This window comes from Musca autumnalis, unplaced genomic scaffold (assembly GCF_047663935.1).
Source record: "Musca autumnalis isolate F117 unplaced genomic scaffold, ASM4766393v1 scaffold_2, whole genome shotgun sequence".
Lineage (NCBI taxonomy): Eukaryota > Metazoa > Arthropoda > Insecta > Diptera > Muscidae > Musca > Musca autumnalis.
Genome location: NW_027411755.1, coordinates 269912955 through 269924794, shown reverse-complemented (window position 1 = coordinate 269924794; position 11840 = coordinate 269912955). Strand labels below are relative to the sequence as shown.

At 35.9% G+C, this 11840-nt stretch overlaps 1 protein-coding gene across 1 annotated transcript; it reads right to left on the bottom strand.

The window, feature by feature from the left end:
* Positions 1-2074: 2074 nt before the first annotated feature.
* mid (midline) lies at positions 2075-7341 on the bottom strand. The gene is made up of 5 exons (XM_073964987.1): positions 6679-7341; positions 5654-6020; positions 4184-4469; positions 2751-3761; positions 2075-2567 (listed from the first exon to the last, which is right to left on the bottom strand). The coding sequence occupies exons 1-4, from the start codon at positions 6881-6883 to the stop codon at positions 2976-2978; spliced, it is 1644 nt and encodes a 547-aa protein (XP_073821088.1). The 5' UTR covers positions 6884-7341; the 3' UTR covers positions 2075-2567; positions 2751-2975.
* Between the last annotated feature and the right edge of the window lie 4499 nt (positions 7342-11840).

Sequence of the window (11840 nt, the reverse complement as noted above, 5' to 3'; positions counted from 1 at the left end):
ACACAGGAAAATAATTTTTCATCAAGACAACGCACCAGCGCACAAGAGTGTTTTAAAAATGGCTAAAATCAACGAATTAAAGTATGAGTTGCTTGACCACCCTAACTAAAAACAAATTAAATTGGAGGGACGGTACACCAAGACGTGATCTTGTATTGTCCGTATTCAGCCCATAATTTCATTTCAGCAAGTTACAATTAAGCGCCGCTAGATTTCGACCACTGTGCGTTGAGGCAATATTCAATTGTCTGGAAGCGGTTATAGAAAAAAAGTCGTATTCATAAATGCAACACTGCACTACCTTCTTACAATGTAATGTGCATTGCATTTTCTTTAACCAATTCATCGTGTTCATATGCATAACCTATCAAATTTTGCGCAGAATTTTCATTTGTGTGACACATATCGCTCATTTACTCAAAGAGTGGCATAACTCAAAAAACGCGTTTTCTGAGTTAGCAATTCTATTATTCTGCGACTTCAACTTTATCGTGTGTCAAATTTTCATGCTGATATCTCTAAAACTCATCGAGTTACAGCTCATTTATTACGAGTTTGGCATAATTCAACAAAACAGTTTTTTGAGTTTATGAAGCACTAAAACACTTCAAATCAAGTCCAAGTAGTTATTTTAGTTTTTGTGTAATAATCTTATTAAGTTGGGAAGTCAAATTTTCTCGAAATTCGATTTTTTGAGATATGTCACTCTTTGAGCAAATGAGCGAAATATATTTAGTACATATTTTTTAATTGATATTGAAAAAAGAAAACCAACAATAATCGACTGGACAAGAGTCCAAATCCCAACTCTTGTAGTATATGTTGTTTGTATCTTAAAAATAGTTGTTTAGTTTTATTTCATCATTTCTATGCTATGAACGAACCAGAGGGAGACGAGAAACTGCATGGTTACGGAATATACAAGACTGGACACATATCTCTGATGAAAGAAATCTATTAAATGCTGCAAAATGTAGACTACTCACCATTACAGAATGAATATTATAAAAAAATGCATGCACTAAATAGTAACATATTGTAATGAATGAACAAAAAATGTACGATCGATAATATCCGAACACGGATTTGCAAATAAAGAAGAAGATGCTATGAACAACGCTCCACATGTTTTCAAAATGCAATTTCTCTAGTCTTAACATTTTATACCCATGTTGGCTTATATCCGTATTTCAATTGTCATTACTAACAATTACATTACAATGGCCACATCGAGAAAAATAATAGATTTCCAAATCAGAAAATGTAAACTATCTTTATTACGCGTGTTGACTTTAGTTTTGTACTTCGTTGCATTTATTTTGCTCTGCCTTCTGAAGTATACATACATACATACCTATGTATGTATATACATACGTACATATGTATATGGGATCATCTATCAACACATCGTTAAAATGTGGCCAAATGCACAAGTTCATGCATGTACAGACGAGAGTATGCACACCTCTGATCACACACAAAGCCAAATAACAGATAAAGCTTCAGAAAAAAGTTTCACTTTGTAAATGACCATAATGAATGAATTCGTTACCCGAACAAAAAATAAAACAAAGTATCTGTGAGAAGAGCGATTAACTAAATTCCAAATGTAGCGAGGGGAGTACCCGAGTATAAATTGGAGTGCATGCTATAGGTTTGTAAAATGTTAACAAACCAGAAAAAATAGAAATGAAGTGGGCATTGCAGTATGTGGTGGTGTACAAAGAAATGAAATATACGAATATTTCAGCACACATCTGCTTGTGCAGTACGATTGAATCGAAATACATACATACTAGTAAAACAACTCCGAAAGGAAAGACCATTTGTTATGGTCCTCGAACAAGTGCCGAATACAAGAATTGAAATGTTCGTTCCCATAACGAAAGCAAGTGTATTGAATATGTTTATTTGTTTGTATGGATCTCAACAATGCAGGATAGGTATTTAGAATTAGAGGCTGTATGGAAAGGTTGCCAGGATGTCATGTATACAGTAGAGAAAGCCTGCAGCCATGCGGAATGCCGCCGGTCGATAAAAATTAACTAACATGGAATTTAAAAGACATGTTTCCTTGATTTTTTTATAGTTTTCATTTATGTGTGTATTTTTTATTTTCATTTGATTTAATATTCATTTTTGTTTTTTTTTTCTTTTCTGTATATACAGATTTTTTTCCAGTGGATTTGTGGCCCTTTCGAACCATAAATATATAATTTATTGACTACGAACTAAACTAACACAAAGAAATTAACTTAGATACATTCAATACGGCAATAATAATAAAAATAATGTTCGATTTATAGCTCTCGTCGTAAAAAGCAACCCAATCGAGTTTGAAAGAGACCAGTAACAAACATTCAGAAATGAATTTAGTTGTGTTTAATGTGTATATACAAAAGAGTTCAGAAACCAAAGACAACTATTCCCCGATTTACAGATCCAAAAAGTGGGTGCTCTAAGCTTGGGCTTTTAAAAAAAAAATATAATATACAATGAGTACCGAACAATTTTCCTAGAGTTGTCTTAAATTACTTAAAATTACAATGAAATGAATTTGAATTAAACTAACCCCCAGTTTATGTATTTCGAAACGAAAATGTGTGCGCATGAAACACACCCAAACTTTAGTTTTTGAAATATTATTGCCTTTGCTTTTACCTCAAAGCAAAAAACAAATTTGAAAAACACACTCAAATTTGGTAGTTTTTCTTGCGCATTCATTTTCTTATCGACATACATGAACAGGCTGTTAGTGTATTAGGAGCGGTGATTGAAGCAGTCGAAGAGAAAGAAAAACAAAAATTTACAATTACATACAAATAACTGTACAAACAAATGTAACAAACATAATAACGCTAGTGAAATTTGAAACCAAGGTCCACTTCAGAGAAGTGGAGTTATTTAGGTTCATAATACTGGTTTTGGCAAGGTTTTCCTTGGGTACATAGACCCGATTTTAGGTAGAGGCGGCCTTAGTGATTTGGAGGGCTTCGTGGCTGTGATGGATGCTGAGTTAGTTGGTAGGGACTAAACCTTTGGAATTGCCGTGGTCTCATGTCGGGCGACGGCGAACCGGAAGAGGTAGATGAAGGCGTTGATGCTGTGGGTGGCGGGGGAGGTGTGCGGTTGGCCGCAGCTGCTGCAGCAGCCGCTTGTGCTTGGGCCTGAGCTTGGGCAGCAGCCTGTGCATGGGCCTGGGCTTGAGCGACGGCTTGTTGATTTGCGGATGCTAAAAAGCCGGCGGTAAGTTGTGGCCATTGTTGCTGGAACATGTGGAAAGCGCCCAATCCGGGCGGTGGCGGTGCTTGTTGGGCATACATTTGTGGCATCATCAGTTGGGCATAGGGAGAATTTCCTCCAAACATTTGTAAATGTTGACGAGCTTTTTCGAATATAGCCATGGATGCGGGATCAGCTCCTTGCTGTGCGGCAAATTGTTGCATCAGGGGATCCGGGAATAATCTTAGGGGTGACCTTAATTGTTGCTCCAGCAGAAGGGCTTCCATTGGATCACGGTCGAAGTCGGTGAGTCTTGACGAATCGCGAAAACCTTTGGCAAAGGGATTAGAGTCAATTTTCAGTTTTGTTATCAACTGATTTTGGTACGCCGTCACTGCAGTAAATACGGTCTCGGGGAACACATATGTCTTGTGATCCATTTCAAGTAATTCCTTGGGATTAGTGGGAATACTTTGTCCATGGCTCAAACGCACCAAATGAATTCGTGGTTGATAGCGATGCATCGAATTTAAAACAATCTAAAAAAAAAAAAATTCAACATTAGAATGGTAATGAAGCATACTCAACGAAAGACGAACAAAATGGCCATAAAGACTTCCAAATCCTTGTTTGAGAGAAATATACATTTTTCTGATGTGGACATGCGCCTTTTGTTACTTGCCACATTTGAAGAAGTAGTAAAACACGCCAGAGAGAAAAAACTCATTCATTGAAATGAAAATAAAAAACGGCGGAATCCACCACCAAGGTTAGGGCCCAGTATCCCTTTAAACTCGAACAAAGGGTGTGGAGCCAAGAGACAAATAATGCTTGTTTCATGCATACACATTAAACAAGCAAATGAATAACATGCACATTCACACAAACGGGATGAGAATTTAAAATTATTTTTGACTTGGAGTGGCCACTAAGAATATGTTTAATTTGTGGAAATGCTTACCTGTCCATTTTTGTCCATTTCGTTGTTGGTCAACTTGACTTTCTCAAATGATATGACTTGCTTGCGAAGAGCTTCACAGCTGAATGGACTATCGGGATGAGCGTACAGACGAGCGGGTGGGGCAGGATCAGCTTTTCCAGCCACCAGCCACGCTGATCTATGGTAGGCATAGCGATAGCGTTTTGAGTCCATTGGAATAATGTCTAGGAGGACTGCATAACGGTCTGCTGGTTGTATTTGCCTTAATGGTCCTGAGAAGCTTACACGAACTGTGGGAAACATACGTCTGAAAACGAGAAAAAAAATTTGATTATTACAAAGGTCAAATCTCCAAAATAAAATTAAATAAGACTTTTAGCGGAATTAGACCACCCAATCTGTGTCCATTGTGCCGTATCGTGCCGTTGTGTATAAAAATAAAACAGGTTAGAATGAGGTGAGTTAAATGGCTCAAAATCAAATTCACTTTGGTTTGTTCACAAAAAATGTTGGACGGTTGGACTACTTGTCTGGGATCGGGCGAAAAGTCAATTTGTGTGGCCTCCTGTGAAGGTGACGGAAAGTGTGAATGTGCGTGAGTATTAAACACATGTTTAGTATTAATATTTATGGTGCTTCCCGCTGTGCTCTGTAATGAAGGAGTTTGTGCGCCCTTTTCTTTTTGCTAACAAATCCTGCCACAGAAATTTTGGTATTTGTGTGTGTTGACAAGTCGAACGCCTACTTATTTTTCCTGATTTTGTGAGGAAAACTATTACTAACACCATTGTTTTCATGCCTTAGGAGAAAAGATTGATGAAATTGTTTAGACATTTAGGAGCCTATTATTTTGCTGAAGAATTTAGAACTATTTGGTGGGAGAATGCTGCATCCATCAATCGGAGAATAAATGTGTTTACAATTAGAGCAAAGACCTCACACACGTTCGGATGAATTTCATTCATTTGGGTTACGCATAGATTGCTGGTTTCCAAATTGATATAGCGTATCACACACATAAATAAATATATGTGTAGATTTTGGGTGTAATGTTTTAGTATTCGACCAATTTTAACAGCAACTGACAAATTTTTGCAGCTACTTTGTCGATGGCGACATTAAAAAAGGATTAAATGTGTTGCCACATGCAAATGTATCACCCCGAAACGCGCTAATCTACTCACATTACAACGCAATTTGTCACGAAAGAGAGCTGTGACCAAATGACGGACAGTACAGCCAGTTGTTTTAACGAAGAGCCAAAAGTCCCTGAATGCTATTCGAACAAAGTAACCGACATGCCGCGGCTAACTTAATGTCACAATTGCATGATGAACATAATATTCGTCGGTATTGTTTCATTTTTTATGTTCTTTTCATTTGTGCTGTCTGTCAGTCAGTCAGTTTGCACTTGGCACATTTGCACATATGGGGGGCTTTTCCGTAGTTTATTGTTAGTTTTTTTCCATTCGGTTTTTGTCTCATGCTTACCTTCCAGTTTTGGTGATAATCATTTCTGTACCCAGGTCGTGAAAACGATCCCACAGTTCCTTGGTTTCCAGGTGACACTGTACTGGTTTGAGGTCATCGCAATTGCAGGATCCCACAATTTTGGGAGCTTTAGGTGCAGGTTCTGGCGAAGAGCGCTCGCCATCAATATCACTGGCTGGCGACTGAGGTGGTGTGGAACGACCAACACTTGAGGCAGTGCTGGTATTGAGGCGAGTGTGTGATGCATTGCCGGTGCTGCTGGTACTGCATGTAGAATTGTTAAGACGGCGGGCTTTGGTTGGAGGCTCTTCTGAATCACTGCAGTCGACCACATCAACATCGACTTCATCCTCTATTGAAATGGGACCTGAGGAAGCAAAACAAAAGAAAATCGAAATGAGCATGATTTTTACAACGAGTTTGAGTTATACAATCCATCATCGTCATTGTCGTCGTTATCATCTTCATCATCATGATCTCTACACACCATTAATATTCCATAATTTGTATGTTTCATTTTGGTTTATAATGATGCCCGATTAGTTTTAGCCCGTCTTTTTAGGCGGATGGGGCAATGGCAAAAAATCAATAAAAACTCCCATCAAGTCATAAAAATGCGAAATAAAAACGTAACTTTGTTTGTTATACGGTCGGTCTGAAAGCATACCAACGGTGTGGCATTAATTAAAATGTTTTATGTTTATGTGTCTCTTCAGCTAAAACCAACCAAACTATTAACCTTTGCGTTAACTAGTCTAAGTATAGGTTTGTTTTTCAAGCCATACAATTTTGACTGTCTTAATTAGCAATTATAGGTTATTTGCCCATTTCGGGCCAGTGTCGTCACTCAATTTGCGGATCAATTTATAACTAGCCATAGCTCTCGCTACTGCTGTAACTTGTGCAAATAACCTTTAGAAGATTAATTAATTCGGTGTGGAGCCATCCAAGATGATGATATATTAATGAATACGACTGTCAATTATATCTTTTGCGACGGCTGAAAATTAAAGTTTGAAACTTACTCGCACTTCTAACTGAAGACTCCCGACTGGATGCGTCTTCTCTGGCCATAATAGCTGCAATCGAGAAGTCTGTGGCAGAGCCGGCGGCGGTTTTGCTGTTTGTTGTTGTAGTTGTGGGATTTGTTGTGGTCACGGCGGCAGCGTTATTTGATGCCATAACGCCTCCCGCAGGATTGCAAAGGTAGGGATGTGATCCGATCAACATGATGGCACTGTTTATTTATTTGTCGATTTGGTTGAACTATTTTTTTTTTAATTTGCACTGGTTCACTTTCCACTTCTCTTTTACTTATTTGTGTATCACAATTTTGTTTAAAGCAGATTGCGTTTAAGTTTCTTTTCTCAACTATACTGCATTTCTTCTGTTTTGAATTTACTGTTTAATATAACCGTTACCGTTTGTGCTTCAAATAATCGTAGGTATAATAAATTTTCTTTATTTGCCGTCGTTGGTTATCCAGCGGCTTATTGATAATATTTTTTGTTAATTTTGGCTTTATTTTATATTAGTATGTATGTGTGTAAAAAACTGGTTTTATTCGTACGTTTCACTTTAGAGCGTTTCTGTGTTTAACGTAAGACAAACGACGACGAACTGAATTGTGTCAGAAACCTGCATTAGCTTAGAAGCCCATACGGCAAAGGCTGTTGAGAACCAGTTTCTTTGCCTGATTATTTGTTCAAAGAGCGAAGGGTAATCATTACCAACAAAACGTTTATGTGCGACTCAGACAGCATTATATGCATTGGAGTTATTTTGTCATGACTACAAAGACAAGGGCGAGTGAAAGAGAAAGATTGATGGTAGATTGTTAATGGGAAGGAGTGTCCAATGCAACTGTTTGTAAAACACTCAAAATTGTGGCTGCAAATCCAATTGGAATACTGAGTGAGAGAGGGAGGTGTTTGTTTTACAAATGAGAGCGACACTCAATTCCATGTTTTTCGTTCTCATTGTAAGGGTGTGAGATACAGTGAGGAGTTATTTTGCTCTCTGCTAATCGGCATGTAGAATGTGATGTTGTTGTGTGGTTGTTGTTGCTGCTGTTTGTTAAATATTCGTTTACAATTAAAAATGTCGTCACTATTTCTCTCTCACTTAATTCTACTAGTCTATCCCTTTTTAACGCGTAAAATTGTTTTTGCAGTGTCGCTTGCGGTAAATATGTTTCCAATTTATATTTTTATTATGTGCAAACGTTTGTTGTGTGGTTTCCTCTTTCGGATTCCTCTCTTCAATATTTCAACAGGGATTTCATGTGTTTTATTTGGGAGTCCTTTTAGTTTTCAAGAGGAAACCGTTTCATTGAAATTCCAACACGTTCCCTCTCATTGTTATTGTCCTATGGAGAAGAAAGGGAGGCTACGGGACTTCCATTGTCTCGGAGCTCTTGTCCAAATTGGAAACGTTTTTTGTTTTATGGAAATGCTGTGTTGATTTGTTAAATTGTTTAACAACGTTAAGCTTTCTCTTTAATTGTTTGCGTCTTAAAGCAAACATCAGTAAATGCATACGAATAAGGACGCAATAGGGTACTGAATATATTACCCAGCGATATCCGTGAATATTTTTCTAGATGGCTGATGAACTTTCTTAAAGTCAAATATATTAACATGACTTGTTTTATGATAGGTAAGATGAGTTAAATAGATTTTTATATATGTATATACATAGTTGGACAACTAAATTAATTAGTTCATTTATGGCAGCAAATGATTAAAAAACTACTTATTTCTGTGCACATATCTTGGTGGTCCTTAAAACAATTGCAGAAATTACCCCTTATCTATGGTTTCTTAGTGAATCACCTAAGTTTCACAACCCACAATGTATGTTTCTTAAGAAAAAATTATTGGATGCGTCAACATAACACAGTATTTCCCTCTTATATGCACCCCGGATATAAGCATTACCCGCTTAATAGCACTGAAATTTGTGCAAATGTTATTTTTGCTTCAAAATACCTTGATATTACAGTATTTCCCTCTTATATGCATCCCGGATATAAGCATTCCCCGCTTAATAGCACTGAAATGTGTGCAAATGTTATTTTTCGTTCAAAATACATTGATATTATTTCGATATATGCATTCCCCGCTTATAATCACTTTAAGTTTGGTAACCATTTTTTCATTTAGGCTTAAAAAAGTTTGTTTATATTCACCGGTTCAACATAATTTGGATCATAAAATTTTTCATCGGCGATAAATTGTCACATTAGATACGAACTACACGTGAAAAGGAAAATTAAGTGGAGAAAGACCCGCCACGAAATCTCAATATAAAACGCAATATGAGCGGCCAGTCTTCGGAGGTTGAGCGTGCATTCTGGAGCTATTATTTCAGGACATATGCTTTTAAAGAAAGCTTAACTAATTGCAATAAAAATGAACAAGCCATTCACTCCATCTACTGGCTGGCTATGGCGGTGGCACAAAGGCAAAAAACTATTGATGAATTGAAATCAATAAATATTGTTAACTGATTTTAAAAGGCATGTTTTTGTATTTGCATACAATGTGATTTTTTACATGCAGTGCAAATTTTGTGAATTTATGTCCGACGAAGAATTTAAAGATTTTGTGCAATCTAATTACCTACATATTATGGACAGCCAAGGGATCAAGATTTCATCAGAGAAGTTAAGTCAGAGAAAATGAGTTTTCCAGCAAAAATAAAAGTTATTGGTAAATGCAATAAGTATTATTAAGGCGGTGATGCCAGCCAATAAATTTCTTCATAAAATAGAAAAGATACAGCAATTCTATTTTGGACAACGCACGGGCAACAATAACTGACTTTTTACGCCCTCCACCATAGTATGAAGGGTATGATAACTTTGTTTTTCCGTTTTAACGCATTGAAATAATCATTTGCAACACTATAAAGTATGAATATTCGTTATCAGGGTAAAATTCTGAGTCCGTCCTCCGTCTCACTCTAGCATCCACAAAAATAGAGATAGGACGCTGAAATTTCGGAAATTTAGTTTACAGTTCGAATATGGGCTATAAGAGTCCAAGTTTTGGTATAGCCCTCATATAACGGTACTGCTACATTTTCAGACCGAATTAGCTATAATTTGGCATTTAAGGTTCTAGTGACCAAAAATATATCTATTCAAAATTTGGACAGAGGTCCATGTTTTGGCACAGCCCCAAATAATGTTACCGCCCGGTATTTTCAAGCTTTTAGCTGACCGAATAAGCTAAAATTAAGTTTTTTGGGTTATCAGCTGTCGAAAGACTTTTCCGTCCAAAATTGTAGACATCGATTCGTACTTTCGTAACCGCAAGAAAAGTAATTATTCTATATTAGTAAAGAATATTTTAAGGTTCGGCCCAGCCGAACTTAACTCGTTTAACTTAACTCGTTTCTACTTCTTTATGGATAGAAAAAAAATAAGATGCTTCTCTCTTTAAATATACGTAACTACTATTGATCTCCGTACATACATATTTCTACACAAAGAAATGGGATGATTTGTTATGAATGAAATTGTTTTCTTTATCGTTGATTAAAAACAAATAAATTGCAGTTTTAACGAGAATGGGTATATGCATTGCATGTGCTTTAAACGGGGATTTTTCATATATGCACCTATAGTGTTTATAAGCGGGATTTGTATATATGTAACTACTGATTGTGTTTATAAACGGGAGTTCGATATATGAATTCCCCTCTTATATGCACTGCTTTGCTTTTATTTTCCGCAGTGCTAATATCCAGGAAATACTGTAGAGCCTGTAATTATATTAAAATGAACAATTTTCAATAAAATTTTTGATGTGATGTTAGATAATATTAAAAAGAACACATTAGAAAAATAAATTATTAAAAAATTATGGGGTGAAAAAATTCAGCTTTGTTTATTATTTTTAGACCGAAATTTTAAAAATATGTTAAATAAATACTTCAAAGTCTAATTAATAAAAATCACTTTAATAAAAATGAGTTTTTATGCGATTTTATGCTATATTAGGCCTAGTTTGAATTAATTTATACAGTGTTGGTCACATAATTAGCACACCCCACTACCAACATTGATTTTGCCTAAAAAGACCTTCAAAAGTAGTTGTATTTAATAAAGTATTTGTACTAATATATTATCAGTAGTATGCTTAAAGAATACAACTCAATACAGAAACTGAAACATAACTGGCAATATGAATAACCTCTAAAAAATGTAAAAAATGTCCTAAATTCACTGGACACGTAATTAGCACACCTTAAAAGAATCACTAATATTGTGAATAGTTTCAATATTTTCGTCCATATTCAGTTTTAAATCCCTTTCGTTTGGGAATAAGTTCCAGTCTGCTAGTTATACTCTCCACCAGTCTCCGAAATTTCAGTGTCGGAAGGGAATTATATGGGGTATACATTGGGTCCCAAGGACTGATGGAAATTTCAGGTTTTTATCGATTTTTTCTCATGTAAACAAATTCATTGAAGCAAGTAGTTCATAAAAGCATCGAATAAAACATCATATTCTTGTTCATCTTTGTAAATTTGCGAATAGTGGGATGTACCCGCCAGCAGTGTGCATCTGTAAAGTCCGTTTGACACAAAAATTTTCATTTAAAAACTGTCATATGATGTTTTGAGCTATTGATTTTATAAATACTTATCCATCTGGACTGAATTTTACCGATATGTCGTGATGTATGCCATGATAAACATATGTTCATCTCTATGGGACCTACGCAAATTTCAATAATTTTCTAAACATATGGGAAATGGGAGATAGTATAGTGAGACCGCAAAATAATAGGTTTCCCGGAGCTTAAAACGATTAAATTTAAAATCAATAATCCAGAAAACATTTATCTTGAATAGTATATGCCTACTTTCATGGATTTTAACCAATTTCAGCAAACTTCAAAATCCTTTATTGTTAGAAAGGGGTTATACCTTTAAACATACTCATGGGCTACGTGTTCACCTAGTGCTTTGTTGACAGTTTTGTAGTGATAGGTCTTTGGTGTTATTCAGACGTGTAATTTTGAATAACAAATGGTGTTATAAGTTGATCCTTCTTCACATAAGGGAGGATTTTATTGATCTTCTTTCTTTCTTTCCTTCCAACTCGAAAATTTTCATGAATGAATCATCGACCTTAAACACTTTTTGATAAGTTTTTGCACTTTATATTTAAATT